General features: G+C 39.9%; 1 protein-coding gene across 1 annotated transcript in view; it reads left to right on the plus strand.

The window, feature by feature from the left end:
* CDH9 (cadherin 9) overlaps positions 1-15,772 on the plus strand; it is a 63,217-nt gene extending 47,445 nt beyond the window's left edge. The window contains exons 7-11 of the mRNA XM_008161790.3: positions 6,124-6,260; positions 7,055-7,176; positions 8,685-8,802; positions 8,904-9,155; positions 15,285-15,772. Coding sequence (XP_008160012.2) covers positions 6,124-6,260; positions 7,055-7,176; positions 8,685-8,802; positions 8,904-9,155; positions 15,285-15,772 — 1,117 coding nt within the window. The remainder of the gene's footprint in view (positions 1-6,123; positions 6,261-7,054; positions 7,177-8,684; positions 8,803-8,903; positions 9,156-15,284) is intronic.
* Positions 15,773-16,201: the final 429 nt, after the last annotated feature.

Below are 16,201 nucleotides of genomic sequence, written 5' to 3' on the forward strand. Positions count from 1 at the left end.
ATATGAAATAAATGCTTTAGATAAACAATCATAGTGTGAACATGCAGCAATAAAAGGAGGCAACACTGTCATCCCAAGCATTTAGGAGGATGACTGATCCCCAGAGCAGAAATAGGCTATGATAAGCATCATGGAGACACATTTCACAGGGTAAGCTTGGGAACTAATTCTCACCCACCAGTAAATCTGCTCATCAAACATATTTTCTGAAATGCATCTGCCACTTGCAACATGTGATTATGGGTACAATTAACAGCTGTTGTTAGCTCTGCTTCACCTCATTAGTAATCATGGATTCCCAAGTTATAGGGTTGATTATAGCTTTACAGGTTCTGAAAAAACACGTCTCATTTCACACCTATTTAATGCTGAACATATTTAAAGTTCAATGAATTTTTGAAGAACTTTTTGTTTTTACTGAAGTCAAATTGAGAGTAAGTCCAATGCAAACTTGTAATGATTAATTAGTTATGGCTCAATAAAAAAATTACATGACTCCACCATAAGCTAGAATAAGTGAAGAAGTGCACTCATATATACACTGAGTGGCCAGATTATTATGATCTCTGAATGCATAATAATCTGGCCACTCGGTGTATATCCTATATAATAAAAGGCTAATATGCAAATTGTCCCCTCAACCAGGAGTTCAACCAGCAGGCAGGCCGGGCAACCGCCCATGTCCCCTCCTCCTGGCCAGGCTGGCCGGACCTCACCCATGCATGAATTCATGCACCAGGCCTCTATACACACACACACACACACACACACACACACACACACACATACACATACACACTGAGTGGCCAGATTATTATGCGTTCAGAGATCATAATAATCTGGCCACTCAGTGTATGTGTCTCCCTAGTACTTGCTGATTTTATTATGCAGATTAAACTATTAATAATTAGAATATGTCACTAATATTTGCAAAAAAAGATTTAAACTATTTGTTCAAACATATAAAATATTTGTTCAAAGATTTAAACTATTTGTTCTAGTTCATAACCAGTAAACACATTTCTGAAAAACAGTAGCTGGGAAGGAAAGAGCATAGCCACAGCCTAATTATATTGACAGCTGGTCATCAATGTGCCTGGAATCTATACTAATAAAAGGGTAATATGCTAATTAGACCAGATAGACCAGACGTCTTCTGGCTGTCCTTCCAGACATCCTTCCAGACAAAGCCGCAGTGGCTGCAAGGGCCATGGGCAGGCAGCCACAGAGGCTGGCAATGGCAGCAGCAGCAGGGTGATAGGGGCGGTGCCTTCCCCTGATCAACCCAGTCACCTCTTGCAGAGGGAGGCCAGAGGCAGCAGCAATGGTGGGGTGATGGGGCTGCACTTTCCTCTGATCGGCCCAGTCGCCTCCCACAGAGGGAGGCCAGATTGCAGCTTAGGCAGGGCCTAAGCCGTCAGTAGGACATCCCCTGAGGGTTCCCAGACTGTGAGAGGGGGCAGGGCAGGCCAGGCTGAGGGACCCCCAGTGCACGAAATGCTATCTTTGACATATTTCTTCATATTATCAATTTGTTCTGGTGTCTGTAATTTAATATACTTGTTTTGATATTAGATGCAAATATAGGGATCTGAAGTGTGCTTGTCAATGGTAGAACATACAAAACAAACATAAAGTGATACAACAAAACAAAGAGCAACCAACTAAACCAGATATCAGCTTCTGCATACGCAGTTCTCCTGCAATATTTTAACTTGCTATTCTCAGCCTATATGATTGGATCCTGTCTCTGCAGAAGATATTCATTAAAATATTATGCCAGTGATCTTTTTAAAAATTATTGTTCAAATTCAATGTAAAGAGATCAATAAAATGTTGTTTTAATAGGCAATCCACTGGAACATAGAGATTGCTTTGTTCCTAGGTAAAGGATGTTTATCGGTTCTTTCTGGCCATTTGTTGTAATCTGGTGCACTTATTATTAATAGGTACACCAGAATGGCCTATTCAATGTTGAAAAAAAGAATATTGGCTGCTAAATAAAAGAAAATGTATCCCTAGGCTTTGAAAAACTGCAGGACATTATTTGCACTGGGGAAAATTTCAGAATATAGACCTGAAAGTTTGCAGCGTTAATGTTAAACTGAGCTATTTCTAAGTCCTTCATGAATTAACTTGAAAACAGTGCCTTTCAAGTTTGAACCTAAAAGTAGATCAGCCAAAATTCCAACCTATTTTGATTCCACATAAGCTCCAAGTGTGTCAAAGCTAGATTTGTATGTTAGAACTATTAGCAATTCCTCAATCATAGAAACTGTCATACTAATCTCTAGGACAAGTAGGACAAAGGGATTTTTATTTTCCTCTTTGATATTCAATTTGAACAGTAGGAAGAAATCTAAGATTGATTCAGCTATAAGCAGGTAATGGTTAACTGTTGACCCCTCCAATAATGGAGAGAAATATATGTAGGTGAATATTACGCATTGAGTTCTATTCAATGCATATATGTGACTTGTTGTTTTACTTTGCTGTTTTTGTTTTAATTTCAGATTGTTTTATTCATAAGCAGAATTAAGGAAAATAAGCCATTTTTTAATGTTTCATTGATTTTCTTAGCCCACATTAGAAACTAAATTGTAGATGGATTGACAACTAGAAATAAACACTATATTTGATTTAATTTTAGCACTATTAAGCAACAGATTAAAAATTAAATGACTGTCATCCTCAATTTTAGTACATTACTAGAGATCATAAAAATAAGACCTATCTCAGATTTTTATCTGACAAAGAATTCTTGGTTAAAACCAATAGAGCTTTTGCTTTTAGGAATTAGATATATATACATATATATCATTATGCATTTTATATATTCACTAGAGGCCCAGTGCACAAATTTGTGCATGGGTGGGGTCCCTCTGGGTGGCCTGTGGGGATTGGGCCAAAACCCACAAACGCTGCCTGCAGCTCCTACCTGCTGCTCCCGCTCATCCCGGCCCCACTGCACCTGCTGCAGGCTCGCACCCAATAAGGAGAGGCTCATGCTGCCGCAGCACCACTCCCCAACCATGAGCCCCCTGCTGCTGGGACCCTCCTGAGGGGAGTGACCTGCAGGATCTGGCTGAAACCGACTCTTCAACATCCCCGAGGGTCCCAGATCACGAGAGGGCATAGGCCAGGCCGAGGGACCCCACTCATGCATGATCAGGCTGGGGAAGGACCGCAGGAGGGCTCCTAGGCATGTCCGGCCCTGTCTTACCCAGTCCCAATAGGGGCCAGTTGGCCAGGGAGGGAAGCAGGAGGTTGGCTAGCTGGAGAGGGACCATGGGAGGGCTCCAGGGAGTGTCCGACCCTTCTCGCTCAGTCCTGATTATCCAGACCCCAGCAGCAAAGTAACCTATTGGTCAGAGCATCTGCCCCCTGGTGGTCAGTGCACATCATAGCAACTGGTCAATCAGTCAACTGTCTGCCCCCTGGTGGTCAGTACATGTCATAGTGAGCGGTTGAGTGGCCTTAGCATATCATTAGCGTATTCTATTTTGATTGGTTAAACAGTTGACCAGTCACCGGACGACTAGACACTTAGCACATTAGGCTTTTATTATATAAGATTATTATATCTAGATTTCTAATTATCCTCTACCGAGGATTTTCCACCCTGAAATTATAGCCACTCTTGTGCCGTTACCATATGTCATATGAGTTTTTCAAACATCCCCAAATATTTTTATAAAAATTAAGTAGGAAAATTACAATCATGATTGTTGAAAATTTGTGGGAATACTTTAATTTTCATGCTGTTGTATCATTCAAAGAATGACAAGAAGGTGATTGACCTAGGTTACACATTTTGGGACTGAGGTACATTAAGAACTCACTTTGAAGCAATATTTGGGAGTATGAACAAATTATTTATAAACTTTAGTGGAAAAAATTAGGCAAGCACCAATATGTACTATGTTCAATTGCTTAAATCATTTTTGAAATCTGAGTTTAGTAACATATACCTTAAATTCAGCATAATTCATCTACTAATACACTAAGTCACATGTTCTTTATTAGAGCAACCCAAACTAAAAAAATCATATCATTATTTTCATCCAATGTTTAAAAATTGGCAATGTTTAGAAACCTAAATATATATTACTTATGTTTGTTAAAGTCAATACCTGATAGTAAATAGATTACAGATTTATAATGGGAACTATAATTCCATAATTCACCAGATTAAAAAGGAGTTCATGTGTTAAGTGCTTTTAATAGATACCAAGAAAAATGAAGAGAATACCCGATGCTGATCAATCTGTTAGTTGTCTATAAGTGTTCGCTCTTTATTCTATCCAGTTTATACCATGGTATGTCACCTTGCTATACAAACCTTGTCCATGGATTTGCCACATGAGATTCATCTACGTTTGTTAGAAATGCAGAATCCCAGCTCCCACACTTGACCTGCTGAATCGGATTTATTTTTGGCAAGATCCCCATGTGATTTATATATAAGTATATTAGTTAACATTTTACTATTCTGCTTTCTTCTATTTTAAGGGTTAATATGATTAGTTTAGATCCATCTAGATAATCAAGGTTAATATCCATCCCAATTTTTTAAAAATATATTTTTATTGATTTCAAAGAGGAAGGGAGAAGGAGAGAGATATAGAAACATCAATAATGAGAGAGACTCATCATTGATCCCCACAGGTCTTGATCCCCACAGGTCTCCTGCACAACCTCTACTGGGGATCAATCACCTTGATCCCCACAGGTCTCCTGCACAACCTCTACTGGGGATCAAGCTTGTAACCCAGGCATGTGCCTTTGACCAGAATCAAACCTAGGACCCTTCAGTCCACAGTCTGACACTCTATCCACTGAGCCAAACCAGCTAGGGCAATTTTTTAAACCTTAATCACATCTACAAAGTAAATTTTACCATGTAAAGTAAGATAATTACAGGTTCCAGTGATAAGTAGATAGACATCCTTTAGGGAGTGACATTATTTTGCCAACCACAGAATGATACAAATTTCATAGTGACATCTTTCATATCTAGACTAATGAGAAAAAATCATGGAACTCTGTGATAATGACATTTCCTTTTTATTTGGAATAGATTGGAGGAAGATATTCAATCAGCTCTGTTCTTTGAATAGTCATTCAAAAGTAATGTTTTTACAATAGCCTCTCCACATTCATTGATGTTCATAAGGACTCTATGGACACATTTTCTTATGTGTTCTCTTAAACATAATTCTTATTTATCCAATGCAATTGACTCTCTCAAGTTTAATCTAACTGCTTAGTATTTCTCAAGTATTGCATGGGTCTATAATATAACAAGTAAATCGAGTGCAATTAAAAACTTATAAAAGCTGCCACAAGGGCTCCTGAGTATAAATAATGAGCAAAGTACACATAATCATAGAATTGTAATAATGGCAACAGCCAAATATATCATACTAGTGACTCAGTGCACTATTCGTGCACATTGAAAGAAAATTAATTAGAAGGTGGCCAGTGGGGTGGAACTAGGCGAGAAGGCCCGGACATGCCCTGGAGCCAACCTCTCATGGTCTCTCCCCGGCGTCTGCGGAAGGAGTGGGGGTGTCTACGGCAGATGGGCTCCTTCAGCCTGGCCTGCAGGGATCGGGTTGAAACTGGCTTTCCAACATCCCCCGAGGGGTCCCGGAGTGCGAGAGGGCACTCTGCAAAGTTGCTGTCATATAGGAAGTGGAATGCAAATGCAAGTGTTCAGTAAACCAGATTCAGGGCAATAGTGCCCCAACAACAATATAACCCACGGTCAAAGGTGGAATCGCACAGCCCCACAAGGAATTGGGCTCCCTCCTCTTTAGTGTCAGAGTGCATCACTGCAGCTCGGCAGTTCCTGCGTTGAGCTTCTGCCCCCTGGTGGTCAGTGTGCATCACAGCAACTGGTCGGATGGTGGGTGGGGCACTTAGCATATTAGCCTTATATACATAGAGATTGTCTAAATGACAGTTACTTTTTAAAATAAAAATTCAAAAGAGCTCTCAGCATTATACTGGCCATGTATTGATCAGAACATTTTGATAATCGCCTATAACTTTAAGAAAATATTAGATGAACTAATAATCTTTTATAATGCTTGGATTCATGAGTCTCTTTTCTTCTAGATACTCTGTTGATCGGCACACTGATATGGACCGGATTTTCAGTATCCACCCAGAAAATGGCTCTATTTTCACTTTAAAACCCCTTGACCGGGAATCATCTCCATGGCACAACATCACCATTATAGCCACAGAAATAAGTGAGTTGAGCATGCATCCAATTAAATACATTATTTTCACCAAAGTAGTAAAATAATGGCATTAAATAAACTCGTTTTCTTGAGGGGAATGATTTAGTCATTAGAAATTTCTTAGAGAAATGATTTAGAGTGCCTGGATTTTATAATTACTTTAATGATTATCAAATATTCATCTACTAGAGGCCCGGTGCACGAATTTGTGCACAGGTGGGTTCCTCAGTCTGACCAGAGATCAGGGCCCATAGGGGCTGGGCTGGTTGGGGGAAATGGCCGCAGGAGGGGGCCGGCCATCTGGGGGGGAGGGGCCATGGGAGGCTGGCCTGAGGGAGGGGCTGCAGAAGGTTGGCTGTGGGAGTGCACTGACCACCAGGGGGAAGCTCCTGCATTGAGTGTCCTGTCCCCTGGTGGTCAGTGCACGTCATAGCAACTGGTCGTCCAGTCGTTCTGGTTGTTCCAGTCATTTGGTCTTACCAGTCACTTAGGCTTTTATATAGAGAGATTTTAAACTTGATTTTCTGCATACCTTACTATAAAATAGAAATATAATCTAACCTCATAAACTAAACAGTCTAAGAAAATGATCTCTTACAAATAATGGCTTATTATCAATCATCTTCTCCTGTTTTTATCATATTTTCCATCTGGACCATGTAAGAAAGCTGAGATATCCATCAGCGGTCCAATCAAGTTGTGAACACCACAGAAAAGATCTGTTGCTAAGTTACAAATAGTGAGAGTGGTATCACTGCTTCTCTGTGAATGAGACTGAAATCTTATATATGTTCTTGTTGCAGATAACTCAAAACAAAGTAGCCACATTCCTGTCTTCATCAGAATTCTAGATATAAATGACCATGCTCCGGAATTTGCCATGTACTATGAAACATTTGTTTGTGAAAATGCAAAACCTGGGCAGGTAAACAAAGTTATTATAAACTTTAAAAATAATGTTTCCTCTTCACAAAAGCAGATGACTTTGCATTACTTTACTTGCACAAGTTGTTTTTTTTTTTTTTCATGCAATCTATTGTCAGACCTTCTTGTCTCATTTTTATCTCCTCTTACCAAAAATGTCACAGTGATCTGAAAAAGATGAGTATTAATATTGTTTTTATTATGGAACCCATGCTAAAATAAAAAATGCAATATATTTAAGCTCCTGATATGTATTCTCTCTTAAAATATGCTTAAACAATGGCCCATCTAAATTTCAAAATCTCAGAGTCATACAATCAAAGGACCAATGTTGTTTATGATTAAAAATAATACTAAATTTTAAATATTTTCTGCTGTTCTACACCGGATATTGAGCAAGAATATTAAAACTATGTACATTTTTTTTTCTGTGTAATGCTCTGTCTACTAAAGAGAAACAGGGGGTTCAGTTTGTATTAGTAATCATGCATTTTCAGAACCATTACATAAAAATACATAAGGCTACATGTCACTCTGTCAAAACGAAAGAAAGTATAGAGGAAAACTATTGGACTAGTGAGTACACAGGTTAGGATGTTACCTGGAAGTGGTGCAACTGTTTGTTTTTGTAGAGGAGACATTTGAAAGCAAGAATCATTAAATGACTGTGATTTCAAATCGCACAGATGGTATGCCCAGGACTAGAAAAGCAGGCACCCCAATGTGTAGCTTAGTGACTTTTCCACCATAAAGTGCTCAGTGGAACTTTTGTGCCCAGTCTGTCCTTTGCTGCTCCAATCGCGCACGCCAGCACAGCTCTGACTCACGGGGAGCATGGCTAACAAGTTCTGTACTGTCTCCACTTTGACGCTGATTTTACGTAACTTTGGAATCACTTATTTGTATATCTTTTTAAACTTGGCACATACCATTAAAAGAAAGGCACATGATTTGAATAAAATAGGCAATAGGATTGTAGTGATGGTGCCCCATAGCTTTCAAATGTTTTGACTGCTGACAGTATATGACTTACTGCTCATTTTTCAAGACTATATTAATAGCGTTTTTAGTCTATAGAAGGTGGTTATGCTAAGCGCTTACGTTTGTTTTTTAAATGCATCTGTTCTCTGCCTTTGAAACCACCATTATGTAGGGTAGACAACAGATTGGTAACCAATTAATAACAAAAAAGACGGGTGCTTTCTAAAAATGTTCAAAGCGGATTGCTGTTGGACTGATCACATTTTTCTTTAAGGGTGGGCACTGCACTGGCCAGGAATCAGACAACAATGCATAGAGATACCCTGTTAATGAATACTTGATGGAGACGTTTGATTCTTAATTGGATCAGCTGCATGAGCTAGAACCGTAGAAAAACCTCGGCATAATTTTCTGAAGATTGTGGGGTTTTTTTTTGTTTCTTTCATTTCAGTGATATATTTACTAAAAATGCCTGGTAATAACAAGAGTTGCTTTTCGTTGGCCTTTACTTAATGCATTTTGTTGCAGTTGATTCAGACTGTCAGTGTCATGGACAAAGATGACCCTCCCCGAGGCCACAAATTCTTCTTTGAACCAGTGCCAGAGTTTCCCCTCAACCCAAACTTCACCATTGTCGATAACAAAGGTACAGAGCACTTCTGTGGACAGAACGTTACGAGACCCGAAGACGCAACAACCCCACACCGATCCGACTTACTTTCTCTCCACCTCTTTCTCCCCCCGCAGATAACACAGCAGGAATCATGACTCGAAAAGATGGGTACAGCCGCCACAAAATGAGCACCTACCTACTCCCCATTTTAATCTTTGACAACGACTACCCGATCCAAAGCAGCACCGGCACCCTCACGATCCGCGTGTGCGCCTGCGACCAGCAAGGGAACATGCAGTCGTGCAGCGCGCAGGCCTTGGTCCTCTCGGCGGGGCTGAGCACCGGGGCCCTGGTTGCCATCCTGCTCTGTGTCATCATACTGCTCGGTAAAGCGGCGCCCCCGAGGCTGTCCACCTCCCCCAGTTCTCTCCCTCATGCCCAGTGAGCCTGCCCTGAGAAGCACTCTTCTCTCTAGCTAAAGATTGAATATTTTAACTTTTTTTTTTTTTTAATTGTCCTTTCAAGTAGAAAAGAAAAGGAGTGTCTGTGGGGCTAGGTCTAGCTTTCCAGAGTTCAAAAACAACGATAAAATAGCTAATGATATTGTATATTTATGGATTCTTGTATCTTATATTTGCACTGCTTAGTGCTAAACAGAGTCAGTGTCCTAATGAGTTTTAATTTAAGAATTGCTTTAATTGTCGCATCAACTCTGTAAGGTAAATACTTGTATTCTTCGACAGAAAGGTTAAATCACTTACACAAAGTCACTCATTTAGAAAGTGTTTTACCCACCATTAAAAAGCCAGATTATTTGAATTCAGAATTCTCCTTTCTAAACCATTACAAATGGTTAGAACCAAAGAGTGCCTTTACGAATAGCATTACTAATAAATACACAGTTATGCATATCAGACAGCAAAGGTATTTAAGTTGTCACAATAAGTTAATTTTTCCCCCATAAAATGTGTGACATGGTGGTGAAATACACCAACTTAAAAGCTTATGTTCATTTTTTAAAATACCACTATGGAATATCTAGTCCTGCAAAGTTTTCTAAATAAAGTCATACTTCCAATATCAAATGTTTTATCTGAGCATGCCCTAACAGGATGACGATTTAATTCAATTAAACAGTTGTTCCACTGTAAAACATTACCCCAAAATTGTTTCCAACAAATATTCATCCAGAATGCTTGTCCTTAGGGCAGGATAGCTAGCCAAATTTATGTTCCAGTGCCCATATGTGCTGGCTCCTTTTCATTGCAAATCCTTTCAAACTATCTGGATGAAATCCCTTTGGCCAGATATCCTTGCAGGACTTCAGTGGGGGATTGATGAAAGTGAAGGGAAACCATTATTTTTCAGTTAAAATGATCTACTTATTTAGAAAAAACATTTTCTCAGGGTGTTAGAACATACACACTACTACCCTCACCATCAGCCCTTGCATCTCCACCTGCTGCTAGATAGTTCAGCTCTTCTGGAAAATATTTTTGTATCCCCCATGGAGATGAAATGTTGGCTTCCCCTTTGAGGAAAGTGCTACATTTATGCTTTTCATGTTGTTGTTGTTTTTGTTCAGATAGTTCTACTTCCCTAGTTAAGAACATAGAACCATGTATATTTCAAATTTGATTTTTTTATTCTTATCTAATAAAGAGGGAATATGCAAATTGACCAACACACCGTTACAAATATGGCAGCATCCATAGCCACAAGATGGCGGCACCCAGTCCCCTCAGACCCACCGGAGTCTCCCAGTCCTTTCAGCCCCGCCGGGGGGGGGGGGTGTGGCAGGCATGTGGTGTGGCTGGAACCACCCTCAGCCCCCCAGCCACCCAGGGCCAGCTCGAGGTGCAGGAAAGCCTTGGATGGCAGCTGCCCAGGCAACCCCTGAGGCACAGGCAAGCATTGGATGTTGGCTGCCCAGCCACAGAAGGCTGCCCGAGGCTCAGGTAACCAGGGCCGGCTGAGGCTTGCGCTGCCGGCAGTGGCAGCAGCAGAGGTGTGATGGGGGCATCGCCTTTCCCTGATTGCCGGGTTGCCTCCTGCCCCTGAGGGCTCCCAGACTGTGAGAGGGGGCAGACCGGGCTGAGGGACCTCCCCCCCTCCAGTGCATGAATTTTCATGCACCGGGCCTCTGGTATTAATATAATACACAGACATACATAAAGACAAGCATGCATACATGGGGGAATAAAAGCACCCCCCAAGTAAGTTTAGACATTACAGCATTATCAAACTAAACTGCATCATAGTTTCCTCTACAGAAATCTCTGACGCTTCTTTCATTCTGAAAAGCCGGCCACCTTTCTCTCCTGAGCAATATAGAAGGCACACTGTTATGTTCACCTTCCCTATGTATTGCCTAAATGTGGAGTGATTTTTGATTATTTTAGTAAAAAATGGTTGGAACCAGATACTAAAACCTCTGAAGGTTTCATTACCCAAGTTCCAATGCAGTGTTGCTGTTGTTTTGGGGTTGTATACAGACAGCTGGACAGAGCTACTACACTATAGAGCAGTGATGGGCAACCTTTTGAGCTTGGTGTGTCAAACTTCGCCAAAAAACTGAGCATAACTCAGGTAGTGTGTCACTTTGAGGAAAAAACATTATTTCGCAAATGTTTCATCCTCAGGAGCAGCAAATGTTTCATCCTCGGCATGTGGCCGCCTCAGTGGCCGCGTGTCATCAGAAATGGCTATGCGTGTCAGTGCTGACACGCGTGTCATAGGTTCGCCATCACTGCTATAGAGTCTGCTCTTTGCAACAGTGATATAGCATGGGCAAGGATATTTTAGACATACCCTGTTACAGTTGGAAGAAAGGCATTTCTTAGTTTATATCCATGTTGCAAGGCTAAGTAGGGGGTAAACACCTAGAGCAGGATTTTTTAAAAATATTTTTGGTTCCAAGAACGCCTTTGGCAGTCAGGTAAAGCTTATAGACCTATTTAGAATAATAATTTAAATTTATAGAAGTGGAAAATATAAGACAAAACAAATATATTTGTCAATTGAGCAAAAACAACAACAAAATGTACTTGATTATTATTATATTGCTTTGTTGTGGTACAAGTCTAATCATTTGAGATACGTTGTAAATATAATGCAATATAAAATAAGTGATTTCTATTGATTTAATTGTCATGGATACTGTTACTATCACTATAGTGTATGGTAAAATTTATAATAGAAAGAAATGCTAAATTCCAGTTATAGTTTAGTGAAAAGAATGATACACTTTTTTCTGTTCCTTATCTTAGCTTCCCTGCATTCCATCCACATACCCCAGCTTAGTAGCCTCAGTCTAGGGCAGTGGTTCTCAACCTTTCTAATGCCGCGACCCTTTAATACAGTTCCTCATGTTGTGGTGACCACCAACCAAAGAATTATTTTTATTGCTACTTCATAACTGTAGTTTTGCTACTGTTATGAATCGTAATGTAAATACCTGTGTTTTCCGATGGTCTTAGGCTCTACAGCAGCGGTTTTCAACCTGTGGGTTGTGACCCACAGGTTGAGAACTGCTAGCAGGGTTGCCTAAGACCATCGGAAAACAGATATTTACATTAGCAAAATTACAGTTCTGAAGTAGCAACGAAAATAATTTTATGGTTGAGGGTCACCACAACATGAGGCACTGTATTAAAGGGTCGCGGCATTAGAAAGGTTGAGAACCACTGGTCTAGGGAAAGAAGTAGCTACTTGTGACCTGGCAGAGGACAAAACACTCAGAATAGGTCCCAAGGACCATTGGTGAGAATCAGTAAACATTAAATTCTATCTAATAAAAGAGTAATATGCAAATTGACCATCACTTCAAGACACAAGATGGCCGCCCCCATGTGGTCAAAGATGGCTGTCGCCATGTGGACACCAGATGGCCGCCACAAGATGGCCTGCAGGGGAGGGCAGTTGTGGGCAGTTAGGGGTGACCAGGCCAGCAGAGGAGGGCAGTTAGGGGTGACCAGGCCATCAGAGGAGGGCAGTTGGGGGTGACCAGGCCTGCAGGGGAGGGCAGTTGGGGGGGACCAGGCCTGCAGGGGAGGGCAGTTGGGGGGGACCAGGCCTGCAGGGGAGGGCAGTTGGGGGGGACCAGGCCTGCAGGGGAGGGCAGTTGGGGGTGACCAGGCTGGCAGGGGAGGGCAGTTAGGGGCAATCTGCCTGGCCGGGGAGCAGTTAGGCGATGATCAGGCTGGCAGGTGAGTGGCTAGGGGGTGATCAGGCTGGCAGGCAGAAGCAGTTAGGGGCAATCAGGCAGGCATGTGGGTGAGCGGTTGGGAGCCAGCAGTCTTGGAATGTGAGAGGGTGAAGGCTGGACTGAGGGACACCCCTCCCCCCGTGCACGGATCTCATGCATCGGGCCTCTAGTTAGCTAATAAACCTTTAAAATAATTTGACTATATCATTGTGCTTTTATTTATAAAAAGTAAAAATTATAAATTTATGCATTGAATATTAAGTTTAAAAAGAACCTTTTTTTTCCCTACTGGGCAGTTCACTAGAGTACAGTTATGTCTCATTTTTGCTGAACAGTCTCCAAGATGATTCCAGATGTAGCTGAGCACTTAAAGCTCATTCTGCGGAGGTTAACTAAAGATGCTTCTAATGATTTAAAACAAATTCTTTCTACCAATTAGTAGGAGCTGCGGAACGTGTGCTGGCTAATACGATGATAGCATTGCTCAGGTTTTTAAGGAGTTATAAAGGCCTCAAGGGCCAACGTGAAGAATTATCTCAATGTAAATGAGTGCACTTTGTACAATCTTGAAAAAAAGATCGAGAAAAAAATAATAGACTTTTTTGAACCAAAATTTTCTTGTTTTTCAGTGACACATGAATAGTGTTGACAAAACATTTAGCTGCCCTAAAGTAAATGACCCATTTGTTATTTTTTCAGGCAATTTGTAAATGTGCTTTTGGGAAATTTTCATTATAATTTTTCATATGTATAAAATCAGCAATGTGGTCCATTTCAATAGAAAATTTATATTTCCAAATAATATGTTTTTTCTTATTTTTAAATGTATTTTAATTACATAATGTATTTATTTTGCATATGTTCATTATCAAATACATGGATATATTAAATCAAGAAATATAATAAAAAATAAGAAAGTACACCATATGTGGGGACATTTACAGTTAAATTGATACTATATGTATATATAGATAATAATATAGGTAATAAACAAAAACAATGCAGAGATTACAGGTAGTACAATTAACATTTTCACCAAAAAGCTTTAATGCAACTGGGAAAGTCAAGGAAGTCCTCAGTAACAAGATATTATCTGAGACTCTTGTAAGATGAGTATAAGCTTAAAATGTGTTTGACTTTGTATTTTAATATAAAATATAATAATGTGTTATATTTCAGATCTTAAGCAGGCTTTCAAAACCAGATCAATAAAGGAGTTTTAAAAAAACATATATGAACTATGGGAAGGAATGAGATCAGTAGCATATCCATATTTATGTATATACTAGAGGCCCAGTGCACGAATTCGTGCATAGGTGGGGTCTGGCCAGCCTGGTCACACCCAACTGCCCTCCCCTGCAGGCCTGGTTGCCTCTGACTTCCCTTCCTTGCTGGCCATCTCGTGGCAGCCATCTTGTGATGACGTGAGGGCGTCATGTGAAGGTGCGAGGACCACCTAGGCTTTTATTAGTATAGATGTGTTGTATATCTGTTATATGTTGTATATGTTTATGCATACATATACCTATGTATTATATAGACATATAACAGATGTATAGAATGCAATATATGCATACATGAGCATATATGAATAATGTTTTACATATATTCCCTTGAGTTATTAAGAAAATATTAAATTGATGTTCAGTTTCTCTTGGCATAATTACTGTAGCTTTAAAATTTTAGTATATTTAAACACTATCATTTTGGACGAATGAAATATTAAATTTTTACAGTTGGCTAAATATATTAGCTGTAATTGAATAAAGCTTTTTCAATGTCAGAGCTCCATAGAAGAGTGAATATTGAAAGCAGAATAATAAAACTATAATATTTACTTCTTTATCATTTCAGTGTATCTAGTCATTGGCCCAAAGCACCCTATATTTGCATATGATAGTTACTTTAGTTCTTTTTAATATATTTTATTGATTTTTTGCAGAGAGGAAGAGAGAGGGATAGAGAGCCAGAAACATCGATCAGCTGCCTCCCGCACACCCCCCACTGGGGATGTGCCCGCAACCAAGGTACATGCCCCTGAACGGAATCGAACCTGGGACCCTTGAGTCCACAGGCCGACGCTCTATCCACTGAGCCAAACCGGTTTCGGCCTTTAGTTATTTTTTTTATCCAATCTTAGCACTTCTCACACCACACAAACTTCATTCACAGAAGTGTGCTATATTTAACTTAAACCTGAATTATGGATCTCACTATATATATTCTCATTCTCTCTCTCTCTCTCTCTCTCTCTCTCTCTCTCTCTCTCTCTCTCTCCCTCTCTCTCTCTCTCTCTCTCATTAAATAGTTTTAGTTGTGCTGTTTGCTGCATTGAAGAGGCAAAGAAAAAAGGAACCTCTGATAATTTCAAAAGATGATGTCCGGGACAACATCGTGACCTACAATGACGAAGGCGGCGGGGAAGAAGATACACAAGCTTTTGATATTGGCACATTAAGGAACCCAGAAGCAAGAGAAGATAGTAAACTTAGAAGGGATGTAATGCCAGAAACTATTTTTCAGATAAGGAGGACTGTGCCTCTGTGGGAAAATATTGATGTACAAGATTTTATCCATCGAAGATTAAAAGAAAATGACTCAGACCCCAGTGCACCTCCTTACGATTCCCTGGCTACTTATGCCTATGAAGGGAATGACTCCATAGCAGATTCACTCAGTTCTTTAGAATCGCTCACAGCAGATTGTAACCAAGATTATGATTACCTCAGCGACTGGGGACCTCGGTTTAAAAAACTGGCTGATATGTATGGGGGTGATGAGAGTGACCAAGAATAGAGTATTGTATGACTTGACCCATGTTAGTGGAAGTACTCTTTGTTACTAGATTGAGTGGCCTGTATTCTCTTCCTTGAAGGAAAATTTTTAAAAAATCAAAATTACAAACAATACGTAGGTGTTGTCTTAGTAAGGGTTTGCTTAATCAGTAAGTTTCTGTGAATGAATACGAATGACATAGATTTTTTTTAAGTAATAATATAATAACCAGTTCACCCTCTTTGCCTAACAATCTCTGAAGGAAAGTATATCACATCAATAATCAACAAAAATACATAAAGGCTTTTTGTGCCTTTTCTTAGATATAATAACTTTATAAATGTTTTCTTAACTGACTTAAAGTCACCTTTACTATTAAATGAATCATTGTGAAACTGCTTTGTAAATTAAAATGGAAAATATATATCCCTAAAGAAATAGGAATGACTA

Source organism: Eptesicus fuscus, chromosome 4 (genome assembly GCF_027574615.1).
Source record: "Eptesicus fuscus isolate TK198812 chromosome 4, DD_ASM_mEF_20220401, whole genome shotgun sequence".
Classification (NCBI taxonomy): Eukaryota; Metazoa; Chordata; class Mammalia; order Chiroptera; family Vespertilionidae; genus Eptesicus; species Eptesicus fuscus.